The sequence below is a fragment of the Coregonus clupeaformis genome, unplaced genomic scaffold, assembly GCF_020615455.1.
Source record: "Coregonus clupeaformis isolate EN_2021a unplaced genomic scaffold, ASM2061545v1 scaf0011, whole genome shotgun sequence".
In the NCBI taxonomy this organism is placed as follows: domain Eukaryota; kingdom Metazoa; phylum Chordata; class Actinopteri; order Salmoniformes; family Salmonidae; genus Coregonus; species Coregonus clupeaformis.
The window spans coordinates 1,394,282-1,412,558 of record NW_025533466.1 but is presented as its reverse complement, the minus strand read 5'-3'; the positions used below and the strand labels follow the sequence as shown (position 1 = coordinate 1,412,558).

The window sequence follows — 18,277 nt, the reverse complement described above, 5'->3', positions numbered from 1 at the left end:
TCTTAAAGAAGAAGTTACAGGTCTGTGAGAGCCAGAAATCTTGCTTGTTTGTAGGTGACCAAATACTTATTTTCTACCATAATTTGCAAATAAATTCATTAAAAATCCTACAATGTGATTTTCTGGAGAGAAAAAATGCTCAATTTGTCTGTCATAGTTGACGTGTACCTATGATGAAAATTACAGGCCTCTCTCATCTTTTTAAGTGGGAGAACTTGCACAATTGGTGGCTGACTAAATACTTTTTCCCCCACTGTATACAGGTAACAAGCTGAGATTAAGAGCACTCCCTTTAAGAGTGTACTCCTAATCTCAGCTCGTTACCTCTATAAAAGACACCTGGGAGCCAGAAATCTTTCTGATTGAGAGGGGGTCAAATACTTATTTCCCTCATTAAAATGCAAATCAATTTATAACATTTTTGACATGCGTTTTTCTGGATTTTTTTGTTGTTATTCTGTCTCTCACTGTTCAAATAAACCTACCATTTAAATTATAGACTGATAATTTCTTTGTCAGTGGGCAAAAGTACAAAATCAGCAGGGGATCAAATACTTTTTTCCCTCACTGTGTATATATATATATATATATATACACACACACACACACACACACACACAGCATCCCAGTAAATCTTCAAGTTATCACGTAACGTCCTTAGTAGGCATTCTATCTTAATCAAAGTCAGTGGTTAGGATGGTGTGTAGGGTTACAGCAGGCAGGGGAATGGGTTCAGAGCTCTCAGGTAATTACCTAACATTATTTAGGATAATTAAATAAGTGGATTCCATATCTAATATGCCTGTAAATAATGAAATATGGGACTGTTGTGTGTGTGCGTGTTTGAATATTCCATCTGAAATGCCAGTAAATAATGGTTAACCCCTGACTGCTAGGTCAGATAGAAAGGGGAATAAACTGATTAAGTGTATACTTTTAAGTGCACTCCCTAGTTCCAAAGAGTCTCACAGAATGGTTACAAAGTTGACCACTACTTGACCTACTGCTCATAAAAATGGTAGCAGCCTACATCTAGAAGGTAAAAGGTTGTTTAGAAAAAGAGCACGATAAGAACAGAAGGAAGTTGTGCGGTGTGTGAGAGAATGACCGAGATGGAGAGGGGGGGGGGTCGGCATTTGAATTTTGAATTTTATTAGGATCTCCATTAGCAGAATTTGAATTTGGAATTTTATTAGGATCCCCATTAGCTGATGCCATGGTTTACAGAGCAATAGAAAGTGGAGGAGAATTTGAATTTAGAATTTTATTAGGATCCCCATTAGCTGATGCCATGAGAGAGAGAGAGAGCAGAAGGCCAGTGTCCTGTGTTATTCTGTCTGATGGAAGATACAATAGTCAGTTGTAGCTTAGAGAGATACATTTTCTGTCATGTGTTTTAAAATGGTTGAAATCCAGTGTGTATGGTAAGTCTCTATTGATCTCTCCTTTCTACTTCTCACCTAGTTCCTCGCCTTTACACACACTGCACAGTGCACACCGAAGGACGCGTGAATGTGCACACACACTCATGGGTGTGCACACACACTGTCACACCACCTGCTAGAATAATGGGATTCTCCCCTCTTTCCTCTCCACCCTTATCCGTCTCTTTGGGATCCCACTCTGGGCTGCAGGTAGCCTAGCGGTTAGAGCACTGAGCCAATAATTGAAAGGTCGCTGGTTCGAACACCCGGGTCAACAAGGTGAAAGATCTGTCTATGCCCTTGAGCAAGGCACTTAACCCTAACTTTCTCCAGGGTGCCTTACTATTATGGCTGACCCTGTAAAACAACACATTTCACTGCACCTATCCGCTGTATGTGACAACAACACATCATCTTATTTTTAGTTTTTAGTTGTTTTTTTTACATGACCTTTTCTTGCATAATACTTATTCTTTTTCTCAGACAGGAAATCATTATCAGTCAGGAAAGACAATTTCCTGCTCCTATGATCTGTACTTTGTAAAGTGTGTGTGTGTGTGTGTGTGTGTGTGTGTGTGTGTGTGTGTGTGTGTGTGTGTGTGTGTGTGTGTGTGTGTGTGTGTGTGTGAGGAGAGAGGGTGTGTAGTGTGTGAGGAGAGAGGGTGTGCGATAGGAGAGAGTGTCGGTGAATCCCAAACTGCCCCTACCAACTAGCTCGGAGGGCTCTCTGTTGTCACGTGTTGCTGACGAAACTCAGTGGGTAACTTCCTGACAGTGGCGAGGGGATCAACAAACTCATTAACTTTGGGACATATTCCTGACTTGAATGATGCAATTCATGTTCCACTTTTAAGTAATAAAACATGCATGAAATTCAAATGAACAAATCCCTCTGTCGTTTTACAAGATTTATATCTCAGTAACAGTTAAACATTTAATTTGGGATGTATTTCATCAGTTAAATGTGTCAAGTCTCCAAATCAGACCTAAACAAATGCACATGGCACGCTTCTTTATTATTTTGCAAACTCCAAACATATCGCAGTGCGTGTCGGGATATCACTTCGTTCTGAGTCCTGCAGCCTTGCTGGCTCAGCCTTGCTATCTGAGGGTCTAATTAGCACCTTCACACTTGATAATTTTCACTCCCTAAGCTTTGGGACACCTGTGCAAATGGCGGAGGCGAGTGTGAACGTGCAAATGGAGGGGCTAGGGGGATATTTGGGATTCAGCCTGTGTGTGTGCACGTGTCAGGTGACCTGGTTCTCTTGTCTCTGAATATGGCAAGAGGAATGCCACGGTATTACAGCCTAATGGAATATGTTGCCAACAAGCATGGTCACCCATTGAAACATGGGTACTTGCATTGACCAAATAAAACTGGCCCTCTTTAAATGTCGATGTGCCTGCGCTACTGAAAGGCTTCTCTGGAGTGAGGTGTTTATCTGGGTAAAGTCATTATCCTTGGTATTCTTCTTTTTGGAATATCAAAGATTAAAACTGGCCTGGGTGTGTCACTGGCCCTCTTAGTTTGAGGTGCATTGTCTATGCTGTGATCCTCTCTAGCACTAACTGAGCACGCAAGGTTTCCCTAAAATAGAGTTGGCAGCTTCCTGAATAGACATTTTCCCAGTATTCATGTACCATTTGCCATTTTTTATACGAATTTAATTGGAATTCTCAGACCAGTCTATTTGCGTTTGTGTGTTGTTTTGTATATGTGTTTGAATTGTGTGTGTGTTGCTTGCGTGCATTAGTGCATTTGTGTGACTTTGTGTATTTATATGCGTGGATCCATGTTCCTCTCCCCTTTACATTAATGATAATTCTGTGTATAGATTTCATGAAGACAGGCTGTATATCATCATAATGAGTTGAAGGATACAAAATAATATATATCCAGGTTTGTTTTTTGGCAGAATCCTCCATCCCGCACAGCCTGAGAATGATGACCTCATGGGTTTCTACTTGAGTTGAATTAATACAAAAAATGGCTAATGAAATTGTTGGTCTGTGTGTCTGTGCACTTGTTTGTGTGTGTGTGTGTGTATGTGTTACATTATGTACAGTGGGGGAAAAAAGTATTTAGTCAGCCACCAATTGTGCAAGTTCTCCCACTTAAAAAGATGAGAGAGGCCTGTAATTTTCATCATAGGTACACGTCAACTATGACAGACAAAATGAGAAAAAAAAATCCAGAAAATCACATTGTAGGATTTTGAATGAATTTATTTGCAAATTATGGTGGAAATTAAGTATTTGGTCAATAACAAAAGTTTCTCAATACTTTGTTATATACCCTTTGTTGGCAATGACACAGGTCAAACGTTTTCTGTAAGTCTTCACAAGGTTTTCACACACTGTTGCTGGTATTTTGGCCCATTCCTCCATGCAGATCTCCTCTAGAGCAGTGATGTTTTGGGGCTGTCGCTGGGCAACACAGACTTTCAACTCCCTCCAAAGATTTTCTATGGGGTTGAGATCTGGAGACTGGCTAGGCCACTCCAGGACCTTGAAATGCTTCTTACGAAGCCACTCCTTTCATGCTGAAAGACCCAGCCACGTTTCATCTTCAATGCCCTTGCTGATGGAAGGAGGTTTTCACTCAAAATCTCACGATACATGGCCCCATTCATTCTTTCCTTTACACGGATCAGTCGTCCTGGTCCCTTTGCAGAAAAACAGCCCCAAAGCATGATGTTTCCACCCCCATGCTTCATAGTAGGTATGGTGTTCTTTGGATGCAACTCAGCATTCTTTGTCCTCCAAACACGACGAGTTGAGTTTTTACCAAAAAGTTATATTTTGGTTTCATCTGACCATATGACATTCTCCCAATCCTCTTCTGGATCATCCAAATGCACTCTAGCAAACTTCAGACGGCCTGGACATGTACTGGCTTAAGCAGGGGGACACGTCTGGCACTGCAGGATTTGAGTCCCTGGCGGCGTAGTGTGTTACTGATGGTAGGCTTTGTTACTTTGGTCCCAGCTCTCTGCAGGTCATTCACTAGGTCCCCCCGTGTGGTTCTAGGATTTTTGCTCACCGTTCTTGTGATCATTTTGACCCCACGGGGTGAGATCTTTCGTGGAGCCCCAGATCGAGGGAGATTATCAGTGGTCTTGTATGTCTTCCATTTCCTAATAATTGCTCCCACAGTTGATTTCTTCAAACCAAGCTGCTTACCTATTGCAGATTCAGTCTTCCCAGCCTGGTGCAGGTCTACAATTTTGTTTCTGGTGTCCTTTGACAGCTCTTTGGTCTTGGCCATAGTGGAGTTTGGAGTGTGACTGTTTGAGGTTGTGGACAGGTGTCTTTTATACTGATAACAAGTTCAAACAGGTGCCATTAATACAGGTAACGAGTGGAGGACAGAGGAGCCTCTTAAAGAAGAAGTTACAGGTCTGTGAGAGTCAGAAATCTTGCTTGTTTGTAGGTGACCAAATACTTATTTTCCACCATAATTTGCAAATAAATTCATAAAAAATCCTACAATGTGATTTTCTGGAAAAAAAATGCTCTATTTGTCTGTCATAGTTGACGTGTACCTATGATGAAAATTACAGGCCTCTCTCATCTTTTTAAGTGGGAGAACTTGCACAATTGGTGGCTGACTAAATACTTTTTCCCCCCACTGTATGTATGTGTGTGTGAGTAATACTGGCACAGACGCATTTGTTTTAGTTCCCATTCCTTGTGGCCTAGGTGTATCTGTCTTGGTTTGCTTGCTTGTGTGTGTGTGTTGCTTTGCTTCTCTGAACCCAGTGTGGCAGGGCCAGTTGATCTTATCTTGTTGCCTCAGGGCACAAAAAGAGTAGAGCATTTTTCACCCAGGACCAAATCAACTCCTACAGTTAACATGAATAATAAAAACCATACATCAACCACTCGTGGTTATCTGTAGCCAAGCATCATCGCTGGACAGACAAACACACACACAGACACACATATATACAGATACACAATCATGGATTCACAGTGCAACCTAGTGCAGGGTAAGAGAGCATCTCAGATATGTTGTGTGTTTATCGTTGTTTGCTTTCACAGTTCCAGGATAAATGGAGGAATATCATGTATAGTATGGTCGTCTACATACAATGCATTCTGGTGGAAACAGTGTTCCTCTATTGTGTAAGTGCCCGTAGCCAATGGTTTCCAATAGGAGGTTGTAGTAGATGCTGTCTCAGACTGTCCCTAGACGGAGGAGCAAAAGACACAAGGAATACATTTCCATTTTAGTCATTTAGCTCTTATCCCGAGTGACTTACAGGCACAATTATGGTTAAGTGCCTTGCACAAGGGCACATCGTCAGATTTCTCACCTAGATTTTCCCCTAGCTCTTAACCGTTAGGCTACCTGCCACAGTATAGACCAGCACAGAACTTATTGCTGAGGGAAACATCTGCAGGGGGGAAACCAATAATGAGAACAGTATGAGCTGTCTGTCTGATCCGCTACGTCTCCTAAGTGACAGTAGACACTCTGACTATGTTAATGAAGACGTTCTCCATTCATGTCATAAGGATAGGGCTTTTGTCCTCCGTTTAAGTATTGTTTTAGGCCTTCCTATAGTGCAGATGTGTTAGCCACTGCATATAGAACAGTGGCATCCCACTGCAATCAGGGAATGGCTAAACAATGTTTTCATGCTTCCTTCTTAGATATGCAGTGTGTTACGCTCCCTCCTGCCTCTAGACGAGCTCTCTGTCGTGTTGATATCAAAAGTCCTGAGAGGTTTTAGGGGGGAGGGAGTGGTTTGGGAGGTGGATGGGGTGATAAGGGTGGGAGGTTGGGGAGAGTGGGATTGTAACAGAGGTGTGTCTTTTGTCTGGTTAAAAAGCCCTTCTGGCCAGATTTTACCCTCCCCTCTCCTCCTCCTTCCTAGAGAGAGAGAGCATAGTAGTACGAATGTATTCAAACATCAAAGGAGGACAACTGATCTGGTTTTAGGTCCACCTGATGGGAACAGACAAGGGGAATGGGAGGCGGAGAGGAGAGTACAGGAAGCTCTTTAGCTCTCTGCCCCCTGCCTCTGTCAGTCTGTCTCTTGCACGCACGCACGCATGTACGCATGCACGTACACATACACAGATCTCTGCTCTAGCCCTCTCTCTCAGGGGCGAGCGTATAATTTAATACTTTTTAAATATACCTCTCTTTTGCCCTTCTTTCCCTCAAAGCCCTCTCCTGCTGAGTGGGTGTAATGTAACATATAATATTGTGTGTAAAGCATACGTAGCTCAGGGCATTTGGTTTAAGACGTGGTTTCTTTGTTCTGTGCTTGTATGTGTCTTTGGATCCTAAGCTAGTACAATAAAGGTTGCTATAATTAATGACATGGTACTTTGGACCACCTGTACTGTATTTAGCATGTGTGTGGCTCTTTTTAACAGTCTATAAATATACAGATGATTATAATGCACTCATAATACGTTGAGAGTTACACTGTAACTAGAATCTGCCCTAAATCTGATACCTCTGATACCTTGACTGATACCTTGGGGTGATGGTGTATTTGAGGTCACGTGTGCTAAATATATCTGAAATGGAGAGGTCGATATGAGGGCATGCCTTTCTGTGTGTGTGTGTGTCTGTGGTATTGATGCTGTTAGTGCATTGACGGAGAACTGTTTGGTGCAAGTCTGCTGAATTAATTGAGTCTGTCTCAGCCTCACACTCTGACCTCATGCTCCACTTCCAGGGCCAATTAGAACCCTAAACTATATTTAACCTCACATATATTTAGGCTGCTGGTCTCATCTTTTGAAGGCCTGAGGTCTCTCATGCTACTAGTTAAATAGATTTCAAGTTAGATGTTTTTCAAGGAAAACAACATTAAGGCTAAGTACATAAGAGAGCATGCAGTCAAAGGCTGACTATGCCTTTTACCTCTCTGCTCATCCTCCGCTCATTAGTGATGGCATGAGTGTGCAGAGAACAAAGTCGAGACACTTTTAATCGATCACAGAGCAGCATTCCGCTCGTCCATCTGCCGAGCATTTGACCGGTTGGCGATTGATTGTTCATACGTGTTTGTTTCCAAACACACTGAAACTATTGAAGTTGTACTGCTAAGAAACAAAAAGTGACATGGACCCGAAATGAGAAGTCGGTGTTTCACTACGAACACAGTAACATGCACACACACACGGACCCAGGGGATCACGCAGTGACAGACAGTGGTTGTATCCTCTGGCATGATGTCCCTCTTTACTTTGACACCTTGTCTTTAGCTTGTCAAGCCTTGTCTCACACACACACACACACACACACACACACACATTTGTTTATACTGCTCCTGGACTAATCCATTAGAGCGCTGGCATGTGTCACAGCACTGCCAGGGGAAGGATAGTGTGCCAGGGTAAAGTGGGGCACCTTGCCAGCGGTGTGTGCTCATGTATGTGTGTTTGTGGGTGGCAGTTAGCCTAGTGGTTAAGAGTGTTGGGCCAGTAACCGAAAGGTTGCTGGTTCGAATCCCCAAGCAGACAAGGTGGAAAATCTGTCGATTGGTCCTGTAAGTCGCTCTGGATAAGAGCGTCTGCTAAATGACTAAAATGGAAATGTGGGTGGGTGCGCTCTGTCTGAACAATAGAAGAATGTGTGTGACAGTCACTCAGGTCATCCTCTGGGCTTCAGTCATTTTAGAGAAGTGTGTGAATATGCATGTATGTGTATACTAGTCTCTCCATAATCGTCATCATGTCCTCTGTGGACTCAGCTGTGGTACAGTACACAGCTTGATGGCATCCATACTGTCACCCTCTCTCTCTGTGTCTCTGTCTCTGTCTCGCTCTCTGTCTCTCTCTCTCTCTCTCTCTCTCTCTCTCTCTCTCTCTCTCTCTCTCTCTCTCTCTCTCTCTCTCTCTCTCTCTCTCTGTGTGTCTCTGTCTCTGTATCTATCTCTCTCTCTCTCTCTGTGTGTCTCGCTGTCTCTGTATCTCTGTATCTCTCTCTCTCTCTCTCTCTCTCTCTCTCTCTCTCTCTCTCTCTCTCTCTCTCTCTCTCTCTCTGTGTGTGTGTGTGTCTCTGTATCTCTCTCTGCATCTCTCTGTCTCTGTCTCTCTCTCTGTCTCTGTCTCTCTCTCTCTGTCTCTGTCTCTCTCTGTCTCTCTGTTTCTCTTGGTTCCATAACTTACATGGCGTTTCTTTCCTCTCTGTCTCCATAGCTCTGATAGCGATTGGGCAGTACAGCAGTACCATAGAGACAGTGGATGCAGGCTGGTGTAAAGAGATTACTGACCAGGGAGCTACACAGATTGCCAAGAGCAGCAAGTCACTACGATACCTGGGCCTCATGAGGTGTGACAAGGTAAGAGGATAGACGGACACATCTACCATATTTATGTGACCCCTGTGCGTGTGTGAGAGAAGTGGCACACAACAAGGTAGTGGAAAGAAAGAGCAGTGTGCCAGCTCTACCTAAAATACTGTGAACACACAAACACACACATGTGACACGAGGCCACCAGTGTCCAGGTCAGAGGATGACCAATTAAAAAGTGTCCATAAGCCCCATAGGCCCAGTGTGTGAGGGCATTCGTACCATCCTGTTCCCTGTGCCCAGTGTGTGAGGGCATTCGTACCATCCTGTTCCCTGTGCCCAGTGTGTGAGGGCATTCGTACCATCCTGTTCCCTGTGCCCAGTGTGTGAGGGCATTCGTACCATCCTGTTCCCTGTGCCCAGTGTGTGAGTGCATTCGTACCATCCTGTTCCCTGTGCCCAGTGTGTGAGTGCATTCGTACCATCCTGTTCCCTGTGCCCAGTGTGTGAGGGCATTCGTACCATCCTGTTCCCTGTGCCCAGTGTGTGAGGGCATTCGTACCATCCTGTTCCCTGTGCCCAGTGTGTGAGGGCATTCGTACCATCCCTGTTCCCTGTGCACAGTGTGTGCTGGTGTATGAGGGGGGAGAGAAAATCAATGTAATATCCTTATGTTCTAATAATAAAGAGTCAATCCTATATCAGAGCTAAGAGATATACAGATCCCACTGATGAAGTGGTCTACATTGAAATCATTATAGACATGGGTGGGTGGATATGCATCATAATTTTTATCTTAAAAAGAGATGATATAGGACTTGGTAGTGACTCTATGCTGTAGTTAAATGAAGATGAATATGTATGCAATAAATGTATAGAGAAGTATGGAGGGACCTTAGGGACCACTCACTGATGAAGTGGTCTATGTTAACATCATTATACAGGACAGGGTCTATATGGATCATATTTATCTCTGGGTAATAAAGAGTAAGCACATTACAGCACAGGTGATCACTTATTCGCTATGGTGATTTAGCAGGACCCTCTCCTCCTGTGACCTTACAATCAATATCTATAGCCACGTACGCACGCACACACACAGAATTGCAACATCTACTGCAAATAACTACATGAAACAACCAAATAAGTACATATCTATTGCAATTATCATAATGGCATCTTACTCCAGAGGGAAATGTGATTGATACTGATATTTCTGGCCTGTAGGATAGATGGATAAATATCTTTATTTATTTAGTGTGTACGCTAGGAGAGAGGACTCTGGAGTTAATTTCACTAAATGGAGCAGTAATTTGCGGTATTAGAAGGTATTAGGTATTTAATGGGCTGTAAACGGTGAGGAGAAGCCGAGAAGAATATCCTTTCCTGGAGAGGCAGAGATGTGTTCGGTCTCCCAAGGTCACACATAGCAAGGCCATACTGGAAGGTTTGGAGCTGTTGTTATTCTCTGTGCCCTGAAAGCATGTTTAGCATTGCAAATGAAGCCAATAGATTTGGTAGAGAGGCGAAGGGATTAGACTAGTCAAGCTCTGGGCTGTTTTTGTTCGCAGTGTTGGTTTGTTTGGTGAGCCCAAGTCTGTGGAGAGGGAAGCTACAGATGATTAGGTCACACAGAGAGAGAATAGAAATCAACTGTATATAAACTTTATGTATAATGTACATAAGATGGAGATGGGGTGATGTTGAAAAGAGAGAGAGAGCGAGAGGTGGGAGTTGATGCTGGAGTAAGCATCTAGATTCCCCATGTACAGTGAGGGAAAAAAATATTTGATCCCCTGCTGATTTTGTACGTTTGCCCACTGACAAAGACATGATCAGTCTATAATTTTAATGGTAGGTTTATTTGAACAGTGAGAGACAGAATAACAACAAATAAAACCAGAAAAACGCATCTCAAAAATTTTATAAATTGATTTGCATTTTAATGAGGGAAATAAGTATTTGACCCCTCTGCAAAACATGACTTAGTACTTGGTGGCAAAACCCTTGTTGGCAATCACAGAGGTCAGACGTTTCTTGTAGTTGGCCACCAGGTTTGCACACATCTCAGGAGGGATTTTGTACCACTCCTCTTTGCAGATCTTCTCCAAGTCATTAAGGTTTCAAGGCTGACATTTGGCAACTTGAACCTTCAGCTCCCTCCACAGATGTTCTATGGGATTAAGGTCTGGAGACTGGCTAGGCCACTCCAGGACCTTAATGTGCTTCTTCTTGAGCCACTCCTTTGTTGCCTTGGCCATGTGTTTTGGCTCATTGTCATGCTGGAATACCCATCCACGACCCATTTTCAATGCCCTGGCTGAGGGAAGGAGGTTCTCACCCAAGATTTGACGGTACATGGCCCCGTCCATCGTCCCTTTGATGCGGTGAAGTTGTCCTGTCCCCTTAGCAGAAAAACACCCCCAAAGCATAATGTTTCCACCTCCATGTTTGACGGTGGGGATGGTGTTCTTGGAGTCATAGGCAGCATTCCTCCTCCAAACACGGCGAGTTGAGTTGATGCTAAAGAGCTCGATTTTGGTCTCATCTGACCACAGCACTTTCACCCAGTTCTCCTCTGAATCATTCAGATGTTCATTGGCAAACTTCAGACGGGCCTGTATATGTGCTTTCTTGAGCAGGGGGACCTTGCGGGTGCTGCAGGATTTCAGTCCTTCACGGCGTAGTGTGTTACCAATTGTTTTCTTGGTGACTATGGTCCCAGCTGCCTTGAGATCATTGACAAGATCCTCCCGTCTAGTTCTGGGCTGATTCCTCACCGTTCTCATGATCATTGCAACTCCACGAGGTGAGATCTTGCATGGAGCCCCAGGCAGAGGGAGATTGACATGTCTTTTGTGTTTCTTCCCCAGGCAGAGGGAGATTGACATGTCTTTTGTGTTTCTTCTATTTGCGACAAATCGCACCAACTGTTGTCACCTTCTCACCAAGCTGCTTGGCGATGGTCTTGTAGCCCATTCCAGCCTTGTGTAGGTCTACAATCTTGTCCCTGACATCCTTGGAGAGCTCTTTGGTCTTGGCCATGGTGGAGAGTTTGGAATCTGATTGATTGATTGCTTCTGTGGACAGGTGTCTTTTATACAGGTAACAAGCTGAGATTAGGAGCACTGCCTTTAAGAGTGTGCTCCTAATCTCAGCTCGTTACCTGTATAAAAGACACCTGGGAGCCAGAAATCTTTCTGATTGAGAGGGGGTCAAATACTTATTTCCCTCATTAAAATGCAAATCAATTTATAAAATTTTTGACATGCGTTTTTCTGGGTTTTGTTGTTGTTATTCTGTCTCTCACTGTTCAAATAAACCTACCATTAAAATTATAGACTGATCATTTCTTTGTCATTGGGCAAATGTACAAAATCAGCAGGGAATCAAATACTTTTTTCCCTCACTGTAGCCCCTGAGGGTAGGTGTGACCATGCCCTCCGTTCACCCTGCACCTCCTACTCTCTCATCCCTCATTCCTCTCTCCATGTACCCATCATCTCTCCCTTGGTGCGGACCTGATCCCTCTCTCAACCCCCATCCCTCCGTCCCATAGACAACACCTGTCTCTCTCTCTCTCGCAAAATGTCTCCATCTCTCCTTTATCCCTCCCTCCTTCTATCCTTCCCTTTAGAAAAGAGCAGTGCCTCTAAACTATTTTTCCTCACAAGCAATGCTGATCTCTCTTCATCCCTCTCTCTTCATCCCTCTCTCTTCATCCCTCTCTCTTCATCCCTCTCTTCATCTCTCTCTTCATCCCTCTCTCTTCATCCCTCTCTCTCATCCCCCTCTCTCTTCATCCCCCTCTCTCTTCATCCCTCTCTCTTCATCCCTCTCTCTTCATCCCTCTCTCTCCATCCCTCTCTCTTCATCCCTCTCTTCATCCCTCTCTTCATCCCTCTCTCCATCCCTCTCTCTTCATCCCTCTCTCTTCATCCCTCTCTCTCCATCCCTCTCTCTCCATCCCTCTCTCCATCCCTCTCTTCATCTCTCTCTCTTCATCCCTCTCTTCATCCCTCTCTCTTCATCCCTCTCTCCATCCCTCTCTTCATCCCTCTCTTCATCTCTCTCTTCATCTCTCTCTCCATCCCTCTCTCTTCATCCCTCTCTCTTCATCCCTCTCTCTCATCCCTCTCTTCATCCCTCTCTCTTCATCCCTCTCTTCATCCCTCTCTTCATCCCTCTCTCTTCATCTCTCTCTTCATCTCTCTCTTCATCCCTCTCTCTTCATCCCTCTCTCTCCATCCCTCTCTCTTCATCCCTCTCTCCATCCCTCTCTTCATCTCTCTCTTTCATCCCTCTCTCTTCATCCCTCTCTCTTCATCCCTCTCTCTTCATCCCTCTCTCTTCATCCCTCTCTCTCCATCCCTCTCTCTTCATCCCTCTCTCTTCATCCCTCTCTCTCCAACCCTCTCTCTTCATCTCTCTCTTCATCCCTCTCTCTTCATCCCTCTCTCTCATCCCTCTCTTCATCCCTCTCTCTCATCCCTCTCTTCATCCCTCTCTCTTCATCCCTCTCTCTATCCCTCTCTTCATCCCTCTCTCTCCATCCCTCTCTCTTCATCCCCCTCTCTCCATCCCTCGCTCTTCATCCCTCTCTCCATCCCTCTCTTCATCTCTCTCTTCATCCCTCTCTCTCCATCCCTCTCTCTTCATCCCTCTCTCTCCACCCCTCTCTCTTCATCCCCCTCTCTTCATCCCTCTCTCTTCATCCCTCTCTCTCCAACCCTCTCTCTTCATCTCTCTCTTCATCCCCCTCTCTTCATCCCTCTCTCTTCATCCCTCTCTTCATCCCTCTCTTCATCCCTCTTTCTTCATCCCTCTCTTCATCCCTCTCTCAATCATCCCTCTCTTTCCATCCCTCTCTCTTCATCCCTCTCTTCATCCCTCTCTCTTCATCCCTCTCTTCATCCATCTATCCCTAAGACTAGTCCTTCACAGCAGTGTGAGGTCAGTGGTGATAGCAGTAGAGACATCAGCATAGTAAAAACACGGGCTCTGGGCTGCTTAGTTAGGGCCAGGGCCACTTATATAGTCCCGCTGCCATGGCGACTCAATTCAGTTTGTATGACAGCTGGGCACTGGGCTTTTGGAGTGTGCTCCAGATATTGTATTATACTGTACTGTATTAGCTCTGGATGAAATATAAAATATAGCATTTTGTTGAGAGCCATGTCCTCATCTGGATGAGTTTATTAAGGTCTTTTCATTGTGTAGTTTGGAGGCCTTCTGGTCTACCCTTGAGAGATGAGGGTGGGAGAGAGAGCAAGAGGAATTAATTTTCTTTCTTTCTATGAAGGTTCTTATTGGCTCAGAAGATCTTGATTAGTTTGTATTGATCCACATGGGTCATAGGGAGCTCGGCCCTGATTGGTTGGCTTCGCTCGCCATGTTTTTCATCTTCATCTAATGAAGTCCAGTTTGTTTCTAGAGAAAGTGAGAGTCTCCGCTTCTGCCCCCAGTTAGCTACTATCATTATCTCCTATCAGTATGTTGTCATCCATAGCTGTGCTGCTACTAGCAGACATGGTGAATGATTACAGTTTGAATGAGAGGAAGTGATTGTGTTAACTTCACTGGTTTCCTCTCTTCCCTCCCTGGATAGCTTTTCCATCCGCTGGCTTCTGTGGAGAGAGGTGTCAGAGGTTGCGTCTCAAATGGCACCCTATACCCTATGTAGAGCACTACTTTTGACCATGGCCCATAAGGCTCTGGTCAAAAGTAGTGCAGTAGTGCACTATATAGGAAATGGGGTGCCATTTGGGATACAGACCCATTTCTTTTACACAATACACACTCGTGTGATAACCTTGACACACGGAAGGAGGGAGCGCAGGACTTAGCCAGGGCTTTTCCTTGCCAAGTCTCGTGTGGATTTGTTTGGAAGTGTCAGAAGGGGGGGTTAATGTAGTGTCTCCCACCGTAGCCTCACAATGTGGACCAGTCCTAGAACCCAGAATGTGTAGAATTCACAGGACTGTTAACAGGGACCATATGGTGCCGGGGGTATGAAGGATTGTTAAACTTTATATTAACGCACTTCCTCACTGGATGGGTTTTATAGTCTGGGAACTGGTGATGGCTCTGATTTGTTATGATCTGGGTTTAGCTGGGGGGAAAAGTTGATTTCAACCACAATGAAGATTCTCGCTTGTTTTTCACTCAAAGTTGATTCAAATTGTGAGCAAGATTTATAATTGTTGTTTCGATGATGTAAAAATGTATCTGTCCGTCTCTGTCTCCCTTTATGTCTGTCTACCTTTATGTCTGGTGTATAGTGTGTATGCATGTGTACTACAAAATAGATGTGTGGAGTTACTGTCCCTGAGTGGAATTTGTGCAATTTGCTGTTAACACAGTTTAGAATGGGGCATTGAGATTAAACACCCCTAGGGTCTGGGGAATGGCGCATTCTGCCTGCCTCCACTCATTACCCCGCTGCCCTTAGGGCCAAACCACCATGGCCTAACTGGGAGAGAAAGAATGCTATTGATCCAGACTCACCCAAAATAATCAAATAATTTCATTTTTGTCCTCTTTAAATTGTCTGCCTGCCAGGCTTTGAAGTAGGGAGTTGAAAGACTGGAGAAGTGTCTTCCTTTTATCTTCAAAGAAACATATCCATTTTAGCCACAAGTAGCCCATATGTCAGAACATGCTCCTCAGAACAGCAGGCTCTTCACATGGCCAGTCCTCACTGGAATGGCATCTCTGACCCAACACCATTTCTGTCTTACTCATCTACTAAAATGGAACATGCTGGATTTTTCTTGAAGGACAATGCCTAAGCTAGTTAAATAGTCTTAAAAGAAAATACTAAACTTCCTCAGCTGTTTGTTCATCCGCACCCGCCTGCAATTGCTAATAACCCATCCGCAACCGCCTGACTATGTGATAAAGTGTAAATCTGAGGCCTGCTTCTGACACTAACCCGCTAATAGGCCGATAGAAAATGCGCTGTACAGTCAGAGATGGCGGGATTTTTTTTTGACAGGCCTTTTTAGATAGGTCTATGTTTCTGCTGATCATTTCCAAAATGTTGGTAGGCGATTTGTTAGTCAACTTGTATATAATTAGATACAGTGCCTTCAGAAAGTATTCATACCCCTTGACTTATTCCACATTTTGTTGTGTTACAGCCTGAATTCAAAATGAATTAAATATATTTAAATGTCTCATTTATATAATTATTCACTCCCCGAGTCAGTACATGTTAGAATCATATTTGGCAGTGATTACAGCTGTGAGGCTTTCTGGTTAAGTCTATAAGAGCTTTGCACACCTGGATTATTCTTTGAAAATTATTCAAGCTTTGTCAAGTTGGTTGTTGATCATAGCTAGACAGCCATTTTCAAGTCTTGCCATAGATTTTCAAGCCAGTTTAAGTCAAAACTGTAAATAGGCCACTCGGGAACATTCTATATTGTCTTGGTAAGCAACTCGTGTATATTTGGCCTTGTGTTTTATGTTATTGTGCTGCTGAAAGGTGAATTTGTCTCCCAGTGTCTTTTGGAAAGCAGACTGAACCAGGTTTTCCTCAAGGTTTTTCCTGTTCTTAGCTCTATTCAGTTTATTTTTATCCTAAAAAACTCCCTAGTCCTTGCCAATGACAAGCATACCCATAACATGATGCAGCCACCACCATGCTTGAAAAAAATACGAAGAGTGGTACTCAGTGATGTGTTGTGTTGGAATTGCCCCAAACATAACGCTTTTTATTCAGGACATAAAGTTAATTTCTTTGCCACATTTTTGCAATTTTACTTTAGTGCCTTATTGCAAACAGGATGCATGTTTTGGAATATTTTTATTCTTTACAGGTTTCCTTCTTTTCACTCTGTCATGTAGGTTGGTATTGTGGAGTAGCTACAGTCTTGTTAATCCATCCTCAGTTTTCCCCTATCACAGCCATTACACTCTGTAACTGTTTTAAAAACACCATTGGCCTCATGGTGAAATCCCTGAGCGGTTTTCTTTCTCTCCGGCAACTGAGTTAAGAAGGACGCCTGTATCTTTGTAGTGACTGGGTGTATTGATACACCATCCAAAGTGTAATGAATAACTTGACCTTGCTCAAAGGGATATTCAATGTCTGCTTTTTTTTGGGACCAGTCTACCAATAGGTGCCCTTTGCGAGGCATTGGAAAACCTCCCTGGTCTTTGTGGTTTATTCTGTATTTGAAATTCACTGCTCGACTGAAGGACCTTACAAATAATTGAATGTGTGGGGTACAGAGATGAGGTAGTCATTCAAAAATCATGTTAAACACTATGATTGCACACTGAGTGACTTGTTAAGCAAATGTTTAGGCTTGCCATAGCAAAGTGGTTGAATACTTATTGACTCAAGACATTTCAGCTTTTCATTTTTTATTAATTTGCAAACATTTCTACAAACATAATTCCACTTTGACATTATGAGGTATTGTGTGTAGGCCAGTGACACAAAATCTCAATTTAATCCATTTTAAATTCAGGCTGTAACACAGCAAAATGTGGAAAATGTCAAGTGGTGTGAATACTTTCTGAAGGCACTTCTCTTCTGTCATTCCTTGTTGCCCTAGAACACTAAATAAACCCTTGCTCACCAGAATGTCATAAATCGATAGAAAATGAATGCTTCAATCTAGTTGACCTCAGTTAAGTTTATTTTCTATTTCCTCTTTAATCTCTGCTTCTCTTATGCAGTAAAGACGTTTAGGGACCGGTGAGAAAATGCAATAACAAAACAAAAAACGGGAAAGATATTTCTTGCATTTGTCCAAATTACCAGTTTTTTGGAAATTAAAAGCTGTTAAAATGTATTTCATTAAGATTTCAGTTCAGCTTGGATGCATGTTTTATGTGGTTGAAATACTATCAGCTTTTATGATACTAATCAAGATATCACCTTTACAGATGGTCCCTAACCGCGCATTCATTCTCATAAGATGCTGAAATAAATAAATAATATTTTTCCACTCCTGTTCCCGAATCAAAATGTACATTTGGTTTGTCATTTTACTCTAAGAAATGCTTACTTCTGTAGGAGTTAATATTATATTAGGCTCTGTGAGAGGTTATAGACCTACAGTCAGTGTCCAGATTTCAGTTAGCCTACTATTCCATTTAACCCATCTGAACAGTACAGTTCCCTTGACGTGCCATTTTGAAGTCCCCGTCTTGTGACTGTCAAATTTTAATAGCGCCTCACAATCATCACACATAAACTTAACCAGCACTGCTATCATCCTGTTTTACCACTTCACCAAATCTTTCCCAAACATTACTTTTCTGGCCCTCCCTTCTCTTTATTTTCAACTCTCCATTTCACAGCTTTTCTCTTATTTCATTATACTCTGACATTGTGCTATTTGCCTCAGTGGATCTACGTTAACTTTTCTCCCCAAGTTCCCAAAAGCATTTGGCAATTGGCGTGTGTATTTGGTACTAAAGTTAGGCCTTAAAGCTTAGGCTTAGGCTACGCACTAAAGCCAGATAAAAATGAAAGAAAAACCTAAATGTAGCCTATATATATCAATTGCACATTTTTTATGCATTGTTATCTCTTTATTCAACCCGCCTCCCACCCACCCGCCCGCCCTT

At 43.2% G+C, this 18,277-nt stretch overlaps 1 protein-coding gene across 1 annotated transcript in view; it reads left to right on the top strand.

The window, feature by feature from the left end:
• The window catches only part of LOC121585124 (F-box/LRR-repeat protein 17), a 360,813-nt gene that overhangs the window by 319,435 nt on the left and 23,101 nt on the right, over window positions 1-18,277 (top strand). Inside the window, 1 exon segment of the mRNA XM_041901487.2 lies at window positions 8,595-8,737. Coding sequence (XP_041757421.2) covers window positions 8,595-8,737 — 143 coding nt within the window.